The sequence below is a fragment of the Brassica oleracea genome, chromosome C2, assembly GCF_000695525.1.
Source record: "Brassica oleracea var. oleracea cultivar TO1000 chromosome C2, BOL, whole genome shotgun sequence".
Taxonomy (NCBI): Eukaryota; Viridiplantae; Streptophyta; class Magnoliopsida; order Brassicales; family Brassicaceae; genus Brassica; species Brassica oleracea.
In genome coordinates this window covers 12,624,238-12,641,183 of record NC_027749.1, presented here as the reverse complement: position 1 = coordinate 12,641,183, position 16,946 = coordinate 12,624,238, and the positions used below count along the sequence as shown (strand labels likewise).

At 38.3% G+C, this 16,946-nt stretch overlaps 4 protein-coding genes across 5 annotated transcripts; 1 reads left to right on the top strand and 3 right to left on the bottom strand.

Annotated features, from left to right (window-relative positions):
• Positions 1-1,955: 1,955 nt before the first annotated feature.
• On the bottom strand, positions 1,956-3,845 carry LOC106322775 (F-box/kelch-repeat protein At3g18720-like). Of its 2 annotated transcripts, XM_013760911.1 has the most exons (3): positions 3,762-3,845; positions 3,322-3,541; positions 1,956-3,164 (listed from the first exon to the last, which is right to left on the bottom strand). In XM_013760911.1, exons 2-3 carry the CDS (start codon positions 3,435-3,437, stop codon positions 2,102-2,104), a joined length of 1,179 nt encoding a protein of 392 aa, XP_013616365.1. In that variant the 5' UTR covers positions 3,438-3,541; positions 3,762-3,845; the 3' UTR covers positions 1,956-2,101. The 2 variants fall into 2 exon arrangements, with proteins under 2 accessions (XP_013616365.1, XP_013616366.1); XM_013760912.1 differs by lacking the exon at positions 3,762-3,845 and having other exon boundaries at positions 3,322-3,578.
• Positions 3,846-6,088: 2,243 nt separating this feature from the next.
• Positions 6,089-7,621, top strand: LOC106324844 (abscisic acid receptor PYL8-like). The gene is made up of 3 exons (XM_013762835.1): positions 6,089-6,444; positions 6,831-7,046; positions 7,138-7,621. The coding sequence occupies exons 1-3, from the start codon at positions 6,310-6,312 to the stop codon at positions 7,351-7,353; spliced, it is 567 nt and encodes a 188-aa protein (XP_013618289.1). The 5' UTR covers positions 6,089-6,309; the 3' UTR covers positions 7,354-7,621.
• Positions 7,622-7,937: 316 nt separating this feature from the next.
• On the bottom strand, positions 7,938-12,705 carry LOC106327412 (ATP-dependent zinc metalloprotease FTSH 11, chloroplastic/mitochondrial). Its single transcript, XM_013765556.1, has 17 exons — positions 12,066-12,705; positions 11,808-11,961; positions 11,555-11,647; positions 11,368-11,453; positions 11,086-11,209; positions 10,629-10,748; positions 10,447-10,497; positions 10,203-10,264; positions 10,033-10,090; positions 9,848-9,973; positions 9,668-9,748; positions 9,358-9,487; positions 9,113-9,261; positions 8,757-9,038; positions 8,563-8,652; positions 8,419-8,472; positions 7,938-8,339 (listed from the first exon to the last, which is right to left on the bottom strand). The coding sequence occupies exons 1-17, from the start codon at positions 12,629-12,631 to the stop codon at positions 8,190-8,192; spliced, it is 2,376 nt and encodes a 791-aa protein (XP_013621010.1). The 5' UTR covers positions 12,632-12,705; the 3' UTR covers positions 7,938-8,189.
• A 234-nt stretch (positions 12,706-12,939) lies between these two features.
• Positions 12,940-13,455, bottom strand: LOC106323482. Its single transcript, XM_013761597.1, has one exon. It carries the CDS (start codon positions 13,453-13,455, stop codon positions 12,940-12,942), a length of 516 nt encoding a protein of 171 aa, XP_013617051.1.
• Positions 13,456-16,946: the final 3,491 nt, after the last annotated feature.

Below are 16,946 nucleotides of genomic sequence, written 5' to 3'. Positions count from 1 at the left end.
CTTGATCATACTCCAACTTGAGAATACGCCTTGTTTTGTCCAACAATTTCGGATTCTCACAACCATTGGTTAGTCCTTTATGTGTTGTAACAAGATCTGGATATGTGTGTCCTTTATGTCGATTGCGATCTGGTGGCTTGCGTTGAAATTGCTGATGACAATCCTGTTCTCCCAAACCAAAATTTATATGTTCCTTGCGGACACAGATACTACCATCATCAACTACCACGTGAAAATCACCTCCATTGTTGAAGCCTTGAACTTCATCTTCATCATTGAAAAGTGGATCTCTGCAGTAGTGGGAATCTATAAATACTTCATCATCAGAAACATCATAGATAGGCTCATCCTTCAAGTTTGTGACTGGAACGTAATAGTTCTCCATGTCGCTTGTGAAGATAGGTCTATCGAGAAGCGTCTTTCTTGTCATATTACCATTAATCGCATGCGTATCATTTGGGGATAGAAACTTCCTTTGAGGAGACGTGCCTCCTTTTGACATAACATCTGATTTATAACATGGCTCCCCGCAAAAATCATAGACGAGCGTTGTAGATAGTTCGTCGTCATAAACGTCATATATGGGCATACCGTCGAAGTCTCCAACCTGATCGTGATGATCCTCTAATGCATGAACTTGTACCTGGTCATGATTTCTATTAGCCCCCAAACTTTCAATAACATCATCTTCCCCGTCCTCTTCAAAAATCTGACTAGTAAGTTGTTGTTGCTGTTGAATAAAAACACGGGCAGTAGTATCACAGAAGTCACGTTATAACCCTCGCAGCTCATGCTGAGATTTTGCTAGTACGCCATCAACGGCAGCTGTTATAGCTTGCGCCATTATGGTGTTCGTAGGATTACGAAGTGTCATCGTATGAGATGACCTTGGATCGAGCGGAAGTACCGTTTTAGGAACCGATACCAACTAATGGAGCGGAAGTACCGTTTTAGTAACCGATAACACGATGATCCTATTTAGTCTGAGAATGCCTAAGATCAAAGTCTTCTTGTGATCGTTGAGAACACCTTTGTTGTAGCCGATTGCAAGGATTCAAGAGATGTTGTAAAACAAAGCCTTAAGTTTTTATAAAATAATAATCAAAGTTGTGACTCTTACAAATCAAGAGCTCACTATTTATACTAATAAGAAAAGACCTTAAGTCCTTAAGGATTAGTATCTAACCTTCTATCCTAAAGTCTTTAATCATTATCTTTCTAAATATTTAAGAATACTAATGTTTATCTATAACAAGAATAAAAAGGAAACTATAAAACTAAAACCCAATATAAATAAGATGCTTACGCTGCATCATTTAGTCAGAGTTTCATTATCTTTTTTTTTACTTAACTTCTATATTTTTATAAGTTCCCAATTATGAAGCAAACAATACTATTATATATACTTTAATTATAATCCTAATACGTAATACCTAAAGATTGTATTAAAAGCAAAACCTAAAATCTATAAGCATCTAAAGTTGTCGCCGTCTCTCTTATTCATCATAGATTCCCCAATTTCCGTTGTCTAAAGGTAAGTTAAATTAACATAAGTTCTTCAAAGAACAATAAATTAAAGACTAAAGAAGAAGAAAATAGTCAAATAGTTAAACAGTTTTGGAAGGCTTACAAGTATTCATTACCAACATATTTATAACCAAACCGAACTACACCAAAAACCAAACCATAATAAAGTGAACCGAACTAAATCTAAACCAAACCGAACTAAACCTTAAGTAAACCCAAACCAAACCAAACCAAACCAAACCAAACCCAAAACTAAACAGATATGTCCACCCCTACCAAAAGCTTCAGAGAACAAGTTTGTTCTTAAGGAAGTGGTAATGATAAACCTGTCATATGGCCAATGGCCTGGGCCTCCCTTATTTAATTAATCAATGGATCATAGTATTACGTTATTAAGCCCTCTTTAGCTTGTGTGTAATTCTTAAAAGAGTAAGCTAATTACACTGCAGATTAATAGGAACTAGTTCAGTTCACAGAGATACAATGTTAAAACACAGACATGAAACTAATTCAAATTAAACCTTTGGAAACACATAAACAAAGTTACAAAAAAGAAGTAAAAGGGATGACGAAGTCAGAGCAAATCAACGTTGTTTTGAGGTGGTTCTACCCAAGAGACGCGGCAAGACAAATTGGTTCTTGGAGGGCGACAAGAGGTTCTGCCATAAATCAAATAAAAATCAGTAAAAGAAGGATAGATTCTGTTCATCTCCTCTGCGGAGAGACAAGCTCTTATAAAAGAGCCAGGGCAACTTGCAAAAACTGTCAAGCCTCCAAGATCTCTCTTCTCTTCCCATACATTTTGTTTCATGTTTAGTTTAAACACCATATGGTTGCTGTCGAGGCGCGAACACATAACAAAGATGTCTCCTTCATGCTCCATGAGGAACACTGGAGAATCCACCTCTGGGAAAAGAAGGGGTTTCACGGGAAGAAGATTCCAGGTTGCTTCACACGGGTCAAAAACACCAAGGCAGCCACAAGTACTGAGAAAGTAGAAGACACCATTGGAGAAGACACATTTGTCCCACCTGCGAAGAACAGAGTTCTCAAAGCGATGGGTGGTCCATGTGGCTTCACCAGGCCGCCAAGTTTCGATCAGAAAATCTGCAGTTTGAGGTATTCGAGAATAGGAGATGACCACACAGCTAGTGGAAGTAGGAGCTGCTGAGAAAGCTAGGCGAGACATTAAATGATAGATTGACCCCAGTGGTAATACGAAGAGCTTCTTGGTAAAGGGGCTAAAAAAGAATGCATACATGAGATGAGGTGATTTCGCAAGCACCCAACCATCCCTAGAACAAGACATTCCACCAGGCGTAAACCTCATGTGTGGGAAATCGAGGTTGTATTTTTGAGACTGATCATGATGAGGCTTTAACGGATCAAGAAGGAGGTAAGGTGAGCCACGAATGGTCCAGTCATCTATTGGATGAAGAAGCCATGGGCGACACGGTAACTTACGGACAGAAACAGCTGATTCACACCATGTCTTGCAGACGGCGGAAGCGTGTAATCCGAGGCGGGACAGTATCCCCTCCAGGATCTCTGTGGGAATATGCCGATCCCACAGTCCTGTTGTTGTTATACACTTCTTCTTCTTACTCTTCTTTGATCCTTTACATTTTGCATTGCATCTGACGATACAATTAGAAAAAGAAGAACAACTTCTGAGGGTACGTTAAAGAGAAACAACTACAATTGAATTGGGACATTTAGAGAAAAGCTACAAACAGGACTGAGATATCCTAAACCCTGGAAATTTGATTAAGAAAGGGGGAAAAAAAAACTCACGATTTGATTCTTTTTGTGCCCGACATTGGAACTATGGGCTTCACTGTGAGGGCTTCGGGTAACGAGGTCGACGGCTGAGTTGCTGCCGCCGTGTAGTCACGACGGCGTGTCCTCATTGTCTAGCCTGGAACTTTTGTCAAATGCGCTCCTTCGCCATTTTAAGCCCTGCTTGCCTCCATCACCAACCACCCGATATTTCTCACTAACCAAAATATTTAACCTAAAAACAAATAGAGCCTCCATAATTATGGATTTCCTTCCCTCTTTTTTTCTTCAGATCTTAAAAAAATAGAGCCTCCATAATAAAAATTAAAATTATAAAGATAGTATTCAGATCTTACAAAATAAAAAAATTATTAGATAAACAAAAATATGTGTCATTGAGTAAACTGTATGAAAAGTGAGCTTAAGAATGTTTTCGGAAATGAATTCTTACTCACCAATGGAAAAATCAATCTGTTATTTTACCATATATTTGACTTTTTTCTACTGCAGATTGTGTGTGTTTGAACCCTAAGCTTTAGTATGATTATTTTTTTTTTTGCCAAGATACAGACATTTCTTCTAACAGAATTGTGCATTGACTTTAATTGCAAACTTTGACTCTGTTTGCCATTAGTCGGTGAACACAAAACAGTGCACAACAAATAGCAATAACCTCCTCCATTTCAACAAATAATAACTCATTGGACATATCTCATTTCCTTACGCTTCCATGGTTGTCGTATTACAAACTTCAAAAGATGACAAACATTCATGTAAAACCAGTATGAAAGAAGAATGCTTTGAGGGACTGCTCGCAACATCATGTAGGAGAACATCAAAATCAATCACTGTTGAAAAGATGAGTTTTGTATATCCAAAAGGACATACAAAATGGTGAAAATCATTAGATCCTCCACTTGAACACATGTAGTTTCGAAATGTTGTCATTTCATATTTAACAACAGAGTACTAAGGGGATTTATGCAAAGAGAAGACCATCCTCATTGAAATCTAATGATGAAAAGTCGGACAATCGAACTTCTGAAAAAAAAACAATTAGTATTCTATAAAATATTTTAAGATAAAGACAAACATTGGTAAAACCAAAACAGTTAATAACATATTTAAGCTCAATTTCAATATACCTAGCATAGTTGAGTCCATTATTTTTGTGTCATCTTCTTTGAATTTTTCTCCTTCCAGATTCACTTATATTAACATGGTAATTAGTTCTACATTAGTTCAATTTGTTTGGAATTCCAAAAATAGAGGAAAATAAATTTATTTTTCTGAGTTTCTCTATTGAAAACAAGATAGGTATATTATAATTGTGGTTCTTAATACGACATATAATCATGCTTAAATAATTACATACACATAATATATGATAAGTTAACATGTGAGAATATATATTATATCAATGTAACTATAAATCTAAGAACTATATTAAAACCATTAACAATGGGACTGTTGAATCAACTGTTGAAACCAATAAAAGATGGGTGTTGAATTGAGAAAAAAACATGAGTGGATTCACAATTGTTGAACACTTTTAACTAGTTGAAAGCAAATAAATTGTGGTCCATTCTAACACATGTCTTATTATTATTGGCTATCTAGTTTTTATTTTTTTATATTTTCACTTAATAATTTAAACTTAATTATTTTGTAGTAAAATACTTTTCTAAAAACTAAAAACTAAATAAAATTCATCATTTTTAATGATCAATAAATAGAGATTAGTTTCATTTCATTTGGATATAAAATAAAATGCCAATTTTTTATAGTTTTATTTTTTATTAATATTAGTTTTATGAACTTAATTAAAACTATGTAATTTTAAATATTAAAACTATGTCATTTTAAATATTAAAATTATGTCATTTTTAATTATTTAGTTTAAATAAAATTAATTTTGAATTAATATGTAGCTATTGCCATAGAAATAAAAATACAAGATAGGTGATGAATTTTATTAAACAAAAGCATTGTAGAGATAAAATGTGTGTATGTGTAGAATTAATAAGTGAAAAAAAAAGATAACATGGATTGTGACAAAAGTATAAATTAAGATGTTGAATTTATATAATTATTGTACATAGTCTAATATATACACATTGTATGTGGACCATCCACCTAGTACTATATAAGCGTACTGTGTTTTCCTTCATTTTGACCAACCAAAATTTAATAATTAACAACAACCACTTTGTGGTTTTCTAAATTTATCCCTTTAGAATATCTCCAACATCTTTTTATATTTGTCTTTATTATATAATTTTAAAGTAAATTATATAATTCACTTTTGTTTATTTTTGTAAATAGATATGATTACTTTTTCTTCTATAAATATGAGAAAAATATCAGTTCTCCATTTAAACTTTATGATTAGAGATAACTATTTGAAAATAATATATAGAAATAAACTTTATCTCTACTATATATTTCTTCTATTTTAAAGTTAAAAATAATAAAATTTATTGAAGATGACCGTAGAAAAATATTTAATTTTGTATATTGGAGATGATATTAGAAAATATACGTCTAAAAACGGACAAGGAATGGTGTTTCTGTAAATGATCTAAATTTTCGGGACTTAATATAAAATCTCTATGAAAAACATGTCCAATGAGAATAGTGAAATTAGTCTTACCCAATCGTCTTGCAAAAAAAGATGTCTTACCCAATCAATCGATTTTAATGTCTTTTTGTTACATTTTATTTTACTATCTAAAATCTCTGAGCCTATTTAGTTAATTAAAAATTTAAAACAAGTAGTGAGGGAGAGAGAGAGATAGAGAGAGAAGTTAGTTGGAAGAAGTCTTCTGTCTCTTCTTCTGTATCTCTCCCCTCTAAAAAGACACGGGCGGCGAAGTGAAATCTATCTATCTATTCCTTTTCCTTCACATTAACGTTTTCATCGGAAGATCTAGCTTGAAAGTTATCTCCGACATCAGATCTCTAACGAGTCAAATCTCGACCTTGCCTTCTTTTTCAGTGAAGATGGAAGCTAGAAACGGGATGGAGATGAATAATCTGGAAAGAGAGTATATAAGGAGGCAGCACCATAAGCATGAGCTTGTGGAGAATCAGTGTAGCTCTACGCTTGTTAAACACATCCAAGCTCCTGTTCATATCGTAACCTCTCTTCTCTTTCTCTCTTCTTAGTGTCTTATCTTCCAATCATCTTACTGCTTGATTTAGAAAGTGTTGAGGTTTGATTGAAAAAAGAATAATTTGATGGATTCGTTTGGTACTCTCAGTTTCATTTTAATCGTAGTTTTACACTTTTTTTTTTTTTTTTTTACTTCTGCACACGTATTAAAGAAATATTTAATTGTGTATATTTTCTAAATAAAAACATTATTTTTTATACATTTAGCCTCATTTCAACCAATCTAAAAACAAACTGGAATATAAAATCAATACATTTTACGGTGAAATTATAAAACATTACTTATTTTGAAATAAAAATTTTATCTTACAAGGATGACTAAACTTAAACAGAGGGAGTATTATTTTAGGTGTGGTCACTCGTGAGAAGATTTGATCAGCCACAGAAATACAAGCCATTTATCAGTAGATGTGTTGTGAAAGGAGACATGGAGATTGGTACTGTACGAGAAGTTGATGTGAAGTCAGGGTTACCTGCAACTAGAAGCACCGAGAGGTTGGAGTTGCTTGATGACAATGAGCATATTCTCAGCATCAGGATCGTTGGTGGTGATCACAGGCTCAAGGTATAACGCACAAAAAAGACATCATGTTTGAATCAATTGTTCATTTGTGTTAAAAACTAATGTGTTAATTAATGTTTGTTTGTGCGATTAGAACTATTCTTCGATTATCTCTCTTCACCCTGAGAGGATAGGAGGAGGAAGAATGGGGACACTTGTGATCGAGTCTTTTGTGGTGGATGTACCGGAAGGGAACACAAAGGATGAGACTTGTTACTTTGTGGAAGCTCTAATCAAATGCAATCTTAAATCTTTAGCTGATATCTCCCAACGTCTTGCCGTTCAAGACACAACAGGAGGTTCCCCATGAACAGAGAGATTTGGTTGCCGTTGGATGAAAGCTTTCAAAGGGAAAAGAGAGAGAAAGTCTCTTTGAGGATGATGGACAAGGCAAATAATAATCTATCATTTATTGTTACATAATAAGTCCCTTATTTAACTTTTTTTATTTTGTTAATTTGATGAATGTTTTTGGTTTCTTCTCTAAAGAACCAAATATGATTTTGGAGTTTTGCTTTTTTGCCACTTGAAGGAATCTTTAAATTTTTGCAGAGAGACATGTCGAAAGTGGTGAATGATCATGGGTTTCCACTCCACTCTTTTTTGCCTTTTTAACACTTTTATAGTTTGCACCCATAAAGGCCACACACTATTTTTGTTTTATTATACTATCTTTATTCAACCAATAGCATTTGTGGGATGTGAAAATCTCCACAAGGACCTACCAGGGAAGGTGATCTTTTATTGTGTAATAGTTTTATAGATTTTGTCTTTGACTTGTGATCCAGGAAACAACATACATTAGCTCCATTAGCTGTAAGAAGGTACACTTTCAAAGTTTTTTCTACTATTTTATTTTAAATATTCGAACCACCCCTCACATGGACAGGTAACTCCATTAACAATGCTTCCATGTTCATTTATCATTACAAATCAATGTTTTCTTGATACATTTAATTTGCCAATTTCGCTTAAAACATAAAGAGAACTTGCAATAACCTTGAAGAGAATCACAACATAGAATAAAAACTAGAAATACATTCCTTTGGAAATTTTAAGCTACAGGAGATATAATCTGTACAAAAGTTTTGAACCTCCCCTTTTCACCCAAAAAGGTGTTGTGTTTATGATAATAAATAATGCGGACTAGGCCAATACCAAGTCTCCTTCTTCTTCTTGTTTCTCCTGTAACTTGTCTATTTCTTGTTTTGGAAGGAGGATACGCTTTATGTCCTCTGAGGTTAGCGTTTCATACTCTAGAAGTGCGTTTGCTAACGTGTGTAGCTGCTTCTCATGCTGGCAAAAAACACACACGATAAAGACTTTAGTATTAAAAGTTTTCCTTTATATATTAGAAAACGTAGCACAAACATACCCGTTTCAAGAGAGATTTCACTCGCTCGTATGCCTCTCGAAGAAGTTTCACAACCTGATCATAAGTATCAACACCATCGAATGATCAGACTTAGCAGCAAATGGGATTTGAACGAGGAAGAATATGAATAAAGAGAGTCCCTACCTCTGCATCGATGCGTGATTGCATTTCAGAACTTGGTCTTTCCTTTATATGAACTGGTCCTATCGCTTCACTCATCCCACAGCTCGATACCTTCCATGTTAAACCAAAAACCATTACTATAACTAACTCTTTTGACAGAACGGGAAAAAAATAACCAATGTTCGTGTCATATGAAGGTTATAACAAGTGACTACCATATATTGAGCAAGTTCTGTGGCCTGGGAGAGATCGCTACTTGCTCCAGTGGTGATATGGTCCTGGCCAAAGATGAGCTCCTCTGCGACTCTTCCTCCCATACATACATCAAGACGAGCTAATAGCTGCCTTTTGCTCACTGATGTTTCATCGTTCGATGGTAGCTGCGTAACCATTCCCAACGCAGATCCACGTGGCATTATTGTTGCTTTGTGGATCGGGTGTGCACCTTTCGTGTTCAAAGCAACAATAGCATGACCACTTTCATGGTATGCAGTGAGCTAAAAGAGGCAACGAAGCAGATAAGAGGTCAGGTCACATCCAAAAACTTCTAACACTCGGGTATTAGAGATACCTTTTTAGAGTCCTCTGATACGAACATCGTCTTCCTCTCTGTGCCCATAACTATTCGGTCCTTTGCAAATTCCAACTGCTCAGCGGATAGCTTCTCAGCCCCTTCAACAGCTGCCTTTATGGCAGCAATATTAACCAGGTTTGCGAGATCTGGAGATTTTTTTGGTGAGATTGAAGAAAACGTGGTGAGTCATTGAATTTTCATGACTAAATGACAAAATGTAGTTATAGGTTTCAGATACTCACCAGCACCATTGAATCCAGGAGTTCCGCGAGCAATTGCTTTAACATCCACATCATCTGACATAGGTTTGCCTTGGAGGTAGAGTTCCAAAATCTCTTGGCGTCCACGGACATCCGGACTTGGGACCACAATCTAATATAAACTATGTAAGTAATTTCTATTTCTTTGGCAAAATTAAAAAAAAAAAAAACATAGATAATAACCAATTGAACACCAAATGTGCAAAAGTTCTATACAAAATCTAAAACAAAAACTCTCATCTTCGATACCATTATAAATAGAGAGAAGAGTCACAAGAAGCTGAATACTTACATGCCTATCGAATCTACCCGGTCTTGTCAGGGCCGGATCAAGTATATCAGCCAGGTTTGTAGCAGCCATAACTATTATTCCCTGCAGAGCAATACAAAAAAGAAGCGAAGTACTATTATATAATGCAGAAAATTAGGAAACGTGATTACAAGATACACTATCACTCGATGAAAAGACTACCTCATTCTGCTCAAAACCATCCATTTCGACGAGTAGTTGATGCAATGTCTTCTTTGTATGCCCTTCCCATTGTTTCCTCGTGGACCCAACAGCATCAATTTCATCAATGAAAATGATACAAGGCGCCTGTAACACATTATTATCAGCAAATAAAACTTTACTCATGGTGACAGGTTGAGTTAGACCTTTTTCTTAGCTGCCTGAAACAAGGATCTCACACGCCGTGCTCCTACCCCAACAAACCTATCAATCAAGGGAAATAAAATATTATACGCCATTATCCACTACTGAAGAAGCCACCTCATAATAAATCGATAATGACAATGTTGCTCAAGAAAACTAGAAGAAGACTCACATCTCTTCAAATTCAGATCCAGCTCTATAGAAGAAGGGTACTCCAGCTTCTCCAGCAATGGCCTTACAAAATTTTAACTATGTCAGCTAATTGCAATTACCAAAGTATGTTAGCTTAATAAAAGGTTTCCGATTAAATGGAATCTCGACTGCGAGGCACATATAAATGAAATATTTTTGACTGTTTGGTAACTAACTATCCCATTCAACAAGAGACGAAAATTTAAAGCTATATGAGAACTTACTTTAGCCAGCAATGTCTTTCCAGTACCAGGTGCCCCTGTAAGAAGAATTCCCTGGAAACAAACATTTAAGATATGCCTCAAAGTCAAAATGCTTGCTTTCAGTATAAGTTAATGGAAAAAAAGAGAGTGCCAAGTAATATGCAATCGAGAAGATTTAATAACCAAACATAAAGAGATTATACCTTTGGCAATTTTCCTCCAAGACGGGTAAACTTTGATGGATTTTTAAGATACTCTACCACCTCCTCAAGCTCTTGTTTTGCATCATCACAACCCTTTACATCCTTAAATGTTTTGACGTTCTGCAGCAATCAAACTTGTCAGGATAAGATACAGTGACGTCACTCTCCGAAATTCATTTCGTTCAATGCTTGCTTACATGAACAGAACTATTAAAAATGTTCACTGGGTAAACTAGCATTATCACAGAGAGGATCCAGGATTCAAAAAAGACAATAATCGTCTCAGATATGAAAGATAGTATCATGCAACTTCAACTACTTTGCAATATGTCTCTTAGCATACGTTTGGCTATTGTAACTAAAGCTATGCATTTCCTCACAGTTCTAACTGAACTACTTTAGAATCCTTGTGAATAGTGAGGAACATTATTATTAAACTTTAGTCATGAACGTCTACCTTTTCTGGAGTTATTTCTTTGTTAACTTCTTTTGTGGAATAAGAAGAACTTGAACCAACACCCGAAGTTCCAATCCCTCCCAGGCTTCCAATATACTTTTGCAGAGCAGCTGCACCCATTAACCTAAACAACAAACCTCCATTGTTATAGGAACACAATAGTAAACTGGAGAAGCAATAACATGTTCAACTATGAACAAGAAGCAACATTTCATTTCCACCGATGCTATCAAAGTTAATATCTTATAACCGTGATGCAACTAAAATATAGATGAGACATACCACACAACTCCAACAGCAACTGTGAACAAGATCGTAGAGACAAGCTCTTGTGCAAATCTTGATTTGTTTGAGACTTTCGGATTAACCTAACAAAGCAAAAACACATGTTGTTAAGAACTCAATATCATTTATAAAATCTTTACCATATGAAAATCCACGCTTAATATACTTCACCAGCGGAACATACCATGGTAACATGCAAGGGTTGCCTCTCAGATATACCAGGGTTCACAAATGATTCGTCCATATCGCCTGATGCGCGATGCTTCAGCTCTTGCAGCTATAAATCAACCAATGATTCACATATAAAGCAAACAATAGTTTAGCAACAAAGACATCAAGAAAGATATTATATAACTTAGAAATGTATTCCTCTCAGTTGGAGGTACAAATAACAGGTGAATCAAAAAACAAAGACCAAAGTAGAAGCAGAAATGTACCAGTGTGGGAAGAGTAGATGGCTTCCCGGTTTGTTCGTCAGGAAGATACTCAGCGAGAGAATTAGTAACGACAAGAGCTCGAATGTATTCAGCAACTCCTCTACTATCCACTGCGTGTTCCCTTTGCTCAAACCGTTGGACAACAGCCTCAGGACTGAAGAAAAAGACACCATAATAGCAATTGAATTCAACTACGAAACTAAACTCCTAAGCAACTCATCCAAATCAATGAGAAATTGGAATTGAAATAGGGCATACATGTGCTTGTTGAGCTCAGCTAACAAAGCTCCCTGCAAAGCAGCGTCCTTGGGATTAGCGTCAGCCTCAGCTATAAGTTTCTCGAGACGCTTCTCTTGGCGAGAGAAAGGCCACCAGCTAAGCCACTCCCATTCCATTACCTTCTCCATAGCTCTTTTTATGGCTGCCCATACTCCCATCATCAGCACCACTATCTTAAACTTGCTCTTCTTCTCCAAGTCTTCCTCTTTACCCTCAGTTTCTTCTCCTCCGCTAATCGTTCCCTCGTATCCATCGCTTGTCGCTAATTCCGGAACCAATCTACTCTCTGCGGAATCCGCAACCTCACCGGAGTCCTTGGGGAGGAAATCGGAGTCGGAAGCGACATTGTCTTGGCGGAGTGAGCAAGGAAGGGGGTGAAATCGAGAGCTGAGAAGAGTCGAAGAAAGACGGTAGAAGCTGGAGAGAGATTGAGGATTGAAACGCAGAGTCAGAGAAGAAGAGAAGAGAGGACGATGGTGAGGTTTGAAGGAATGGAGAGGAGGAGGACGGAGGAGAAGAGAAGCTTGGAGAGTGGAGGATGACATTATTGGAGTTTGTTAGTGTTTAGGGTTTTTTCGAATATCCCTGCTTCCTTATCTTTTTCTTCTTCCTCCTCCTCCTCTTCTTTTTTTTATTCAGACAGAGAGAGAGATGAGAGTTTCCTTGAAGACTCGGGAACCACAAGATCTTTTTTTTTTTTCTTTTCTCTCTTCTTTTTATTCATTTTTTTTTATCTAGATTCACAATTTTTCTAAGATGTTGGCTTAATATAAAATCAGACGATTAGGTGTTATTAGTGAGAGAGACATGGACTAAGTTTTTTTTTTTTTTTTTTTTGAGCAAATAGAGATTTTCATTCATTCATAATAATCTTATACGGGGAAACAATAGCCTCAGCTAGAGCTGCCTTAGCTACATAATCAACCTCAATGTTTTGAATGCGAGGAATAAAGGAAAAGGAAATAATTTCGAAATAGGAGCTAAAGTGATGAATGTCAAACAAAATTCCAAACAACCCTGGTCTTGTCTCCTTCCCTTTCAGCAGGGTGATGAAGGTTAGAGAGTCAGAGAGGATCACGAGGGATTTAATGTTTGAGAACGCAGCCGTCATGACCGCCAAACGAATAGCGAAGACCTCAGCCATTAACGTAGAAGATACAAGAGTCCGAGATTCAGACAGATCGGGAGTAGCAAGGGAGCCACCGAAAACTCCTCCCAAACCACAGGTTCCAGTTCGCGCATCCCACGCAACATCCACATTGCACCGTGGTGTAGAATTAGGGATCATTATAGCAGTGGGGAGTCGGTGATCACGTGATTTGTGCTCGGTAGGATCAGTACCCCTGAGCCGATTGCCACTCCAGTGCATCACGGATTGATTTAGTAGCAATCTCCATCGCGGAGAATGTTCTGTTCTCGAAACACAACTGGCCGAGCTTTCCAAAGATTCCAAAGAATCAAAGGCCACAATGGTATTATAACACCAGAAGGAGGTAGATTACGACTTGGTAACAGTGAGGAGAGGAACTCGTAGATAGATGTTGTCATCATGGATGGTCTTGTCTCCAACGGAACTATCTCCCAGACCTGTTTCGCCAATGGGAAATGGAGGAACACATGTAGATCATCCTCTACACCGTTGCATGTTTTACAAGGAAAGGAGTCAATTTCTCAAGTCGCCAGATTCTCACTAACAGGAACAACCTTCCTGGCCAATCTCCAGATAAAATCCTTGAGCTTAGGAGCTGTTTTGATGTTCCAGACATTCTTCATCCAGTTGATAGGCTGCTGGGAAGTGAGGTTTTCTCTAGAAGCTAGTATACCAACACTATAGCCTGAACGAGTGTTATAGGCTCCGGACTTATCAGGAAGCCAAGCAAACTTATCCAATGAAGGAGCTGAGCTAGTGAAGATTCTCATGATTTGATTCTCGTATTGTGGCAAGACTTCTTTTACCTTCTCTTTATCCCACTGATTAGTTAGGGGGCAGAGAAGATCACTAACCCTGAGGTTGGAGTGAGCCTTCGTTGGTGGTCCCATGGGGGTGATCGGTTTGTCGCAGCTAATCCAAGGGTCTTGCCAGACTCGGATACTCTCTCCGTTCCCTACATTCCAACCAAGACCTTTCCGGAGGAGTTCTCTTCCCACCAGTATACTCCTCCAGCCATGAGACACTGAGGAGGGAGTTGTGCAATCCAAAAAGGAGGAATTCCAAGCATACTTTCCGAGTAAGACTCTGGCCACAAGAGAATTCAGATCATTGATCAAACGCCAACCGATTTTAGCCAGCAATGCGTCATTGAACGTTTCGATATCACGGAAGCCAAGGCCTCCAGCATGCTTAGGGATAGTAAGCGTAGACCACGTGACCCAGCACATCTTTCTCTTTTTCGGACTTGAGTCCCACCAAAATCAAGTAAGCACCGACTGGATTTGCTTACACAGAGACAACGGGATCTTAAAACAGGACATAGCATAGCAAGGCATCGCCGAGAGCACAGCTTTTAGGAGCACCTGTTTACACGCACCTGACAAGAATCTCGAAGTCCAACTAAAAGCTTTCTGTCGAATCCTCTCAACTATTGAGGCAAATATATCCCTCTTGCGACGACCAAAAAGCTCGGGCAGACCTAGATATTTACCGATACCTCCTTCCGCCTCAATGGAGAGAGCCTGTTTTACCCTAGCCTTGACTTCAGGGGGCGTTCTGGCGTAACAGTAGACTTCAAGAAGTTTATTTTCTGACCCGATAAGCTCTCATATAGGCTCAAGATACCAGATAGTGCAGTGACGCTAGCGGCGTTTGACTTGAAAAAGAACAGAGTATCGTCTGCGAAAAGGAGATGATTGACCGCTGGGCTATGTCGCGATACCCGAATACCAGACAGAGATCCGTCTTCCATAGCTTTATCACAGAGTGACGAGAGAACCTGAGTGTATAATATGAAGATGTAGGGAGATAAAGGGTCACCTTGCCGTATTCCACGGGATGATTTACCGATCCTTGAGGCGTGCCATTGATCAAGAAAGTGTACGAGATAGATTCAATACAGTTCATCACCCAAGTGATACAGCGGTCGACAAACCCCATGTGAGTAAGAACCAATTTGATAAACCTTCATTATAATCGGTTGTATGCTTTGCTCATGTCCATCTTGACCGCCATTGAGCAAAACTTCTTTGCTTCTGAAGTCCTCAGGTAATGTAACATTTCGTGGGTGATTAGGACGTTATCTCCTATCGCCCTACCCGCAATGAACGCAGACTGAGAGTTTGAGATGAGCTCAGGTAGAAACGGTTTCAGTCTCTTCGACAAGATTGTAGCAATAATGTTGTAGTGTGTGGTACACAACACTATAGGTCTGTATTCGGACACAGATCGTGGGCCAGGTATCTTAGGTATAAGTCAAATGTGAGTCTCGTTTTGTTGGGGGTGAAGCGTATCAGAACTGAAGAACCGTCTTATATCCCTACAGAAGTCCTTCGAGATGATATGCCAGTATGACTGGTAGAATTTTGCCGAGAAGCCGTCAGGCCCCGGGGCTTTCCCACCATTGATCGATAAGACAGCCTGGTGAATCTCCGAATCACTCGGGATAGAGGTTAGAAAATCATTCATTTCAACAGAGACTTTGTTGGACAGGATAGTAGTTAAAGCCGAAAAGTTTGTGTTGTTGGTGGAAGTGAATATTTTCTCGAAATAGCCCTCTATGACCGCTGCAATTTGCGGTTCCTCACGTACTTCCCTGCCGTTATCATCCTCTATTACAGAGAAAGAATTCACCATCCTTCACTGTCCTGTTATAGCGTGGAAAAATCCAGTATTACGGTCACCATTCTTTAACCATTGGATTCGACTCCGTTGATGCCAAAACTGTTCTTCTTCCTTGTACGCTAAGCTTAGAGTTGCAGTGAGTGAGTCGATACGTTGAGAGTCAGGGACCGCCGCAGAGAGAGCATCTTCAAGCGCTGTTTGTGTCTTAAGAATGAGGAGGTTGCTTTTTTCATTTTGTTCCTTTGCCCAGTTAATAATACCTCTTCTGCAGGCGTTCAGTTTCTCTATAACAGAGGCTAGCGGGGAGTGGTTCCATGCCGAGTCGATAACTCCCTCCATCTCTGGATTTTCGGTAAGTGTTCTGTTGAATCTGAAGAGGCCCCGTCTCTTTTGTCCAGGCTTCCTAAAGTATGTCATAAGAGGACGGTGGTCGGACCCCTCGAACCTTAAGTAACAACTCCTTCCCATGGGGTATCGCTCATTCCAGGCGCAATTAACAAGTGAGCGGTCGAGTCTCGAGCGGATGAAGTGGGACTAATGATTACCCCTCCAAGACAATTTGTTACCAGAGTGTTTCAAGTCCCAGAGGCCGTTCTGAGAAACAAAGGATCTGAAAGCTGTGAAAGAGCCTTCCCATCTGGTTGGGCCTCCAACCTTTTCCGAGTTATCCAAGATCTCGTTAAAGTCACCAGATAAAAGCCATGGGGAACCTGTCCAAACCAACCTGAGAAATCTTGCTCCAAAACTCCAAAACGCAGAGCGATTTTCTACAGCAGGGCTCCGTATACAAAGGAAACAAAGGAGGGGGATCCTTTAAACGTTACCTCCGTATCAATTAGATTGGGAAGAGATTCCAAAACCTTTACATCAACCGTATCTTTCCATAGTAGCGCTAAGCCTCCACTTAGGCCGATAGGAGGAATGGAGAAGTAGTTTGTGTAATGGAAATCCTTTGTTTTCTTCTTTATAAATTCGTCATCGTTCTTGGTTTCCATGAGAAACATTATATCCGGGGATTTTGTGCGATAGAGCTCCCGCAACGTCGAATTGTCAAGGGGTTTCCCAAACCTCGACAATTCCAACTC

Bases quoted from the DNA above. Each gene is read 5' to 3' on its own strand.
- LOC106322775 (XM_013760911.1), bottom strand. From the start codon at position 3,437: ATGAGGACACGCCGTCGTGACTACACGGCGGCAGCAACTCAGCCGTCG. The intron at 3,165-3,321 runs GTGAGTTTTTTT...TTGTATCGTCAG, and splicing joins GGCACAAAAAGAATCAAATC to ATGCAATGCAAAATGTAAAG.
- LOC106324844 (XM_013762835.1), top strand. From the start codon at position 6,310: ATGGAAGCTAGAAACGGGATGGAGATGAATAATCTGGAAAGAGAGTAT. The intron at 6,445-6,830 runs GTAACCTCTCTT...GTATTATTTTAG, and splicing joins TCCAAGCTCCTGTTCATATC to GTGTGGTCACTCGTGAGAAG. The intron at 7,047-7,137 runs GTATAACGCACA...TTGTGCGATTAG, and splicing joins GTGGTGATCACAGGCTCAAG to AACTATTCTTCGATTATCTC.
- LOC106327412 (XM_013765556.1), bottom strand. From the start codon at position 12,631: ATGTCATCCTCCACTCTCCAAGCTTCTCTTCTCCTCCGTCCTCCTCCT. The intron at 8,653-8,756 runs GTAGTCACTTGT...TTAACATGGAAG, and splicing joins CAGAACTTGCTCAATATATG to GTATCGAGCTGTGGGATGAG. The intron at 8,473-8,562 runs GTAGGGACTCTC...ACTTATGATCAG, and splicing joins AATCACGCATCGATGCAGAG to GTTGTGAAACTTCTTCGAGA.
- LOC106323482 (XM_013761597.1), bottom strand. From the start codon at position 13,455: ATGCACTGGAGTGGCAATCGGCTCAGGGGTACTGATCCTACCGAGCAC.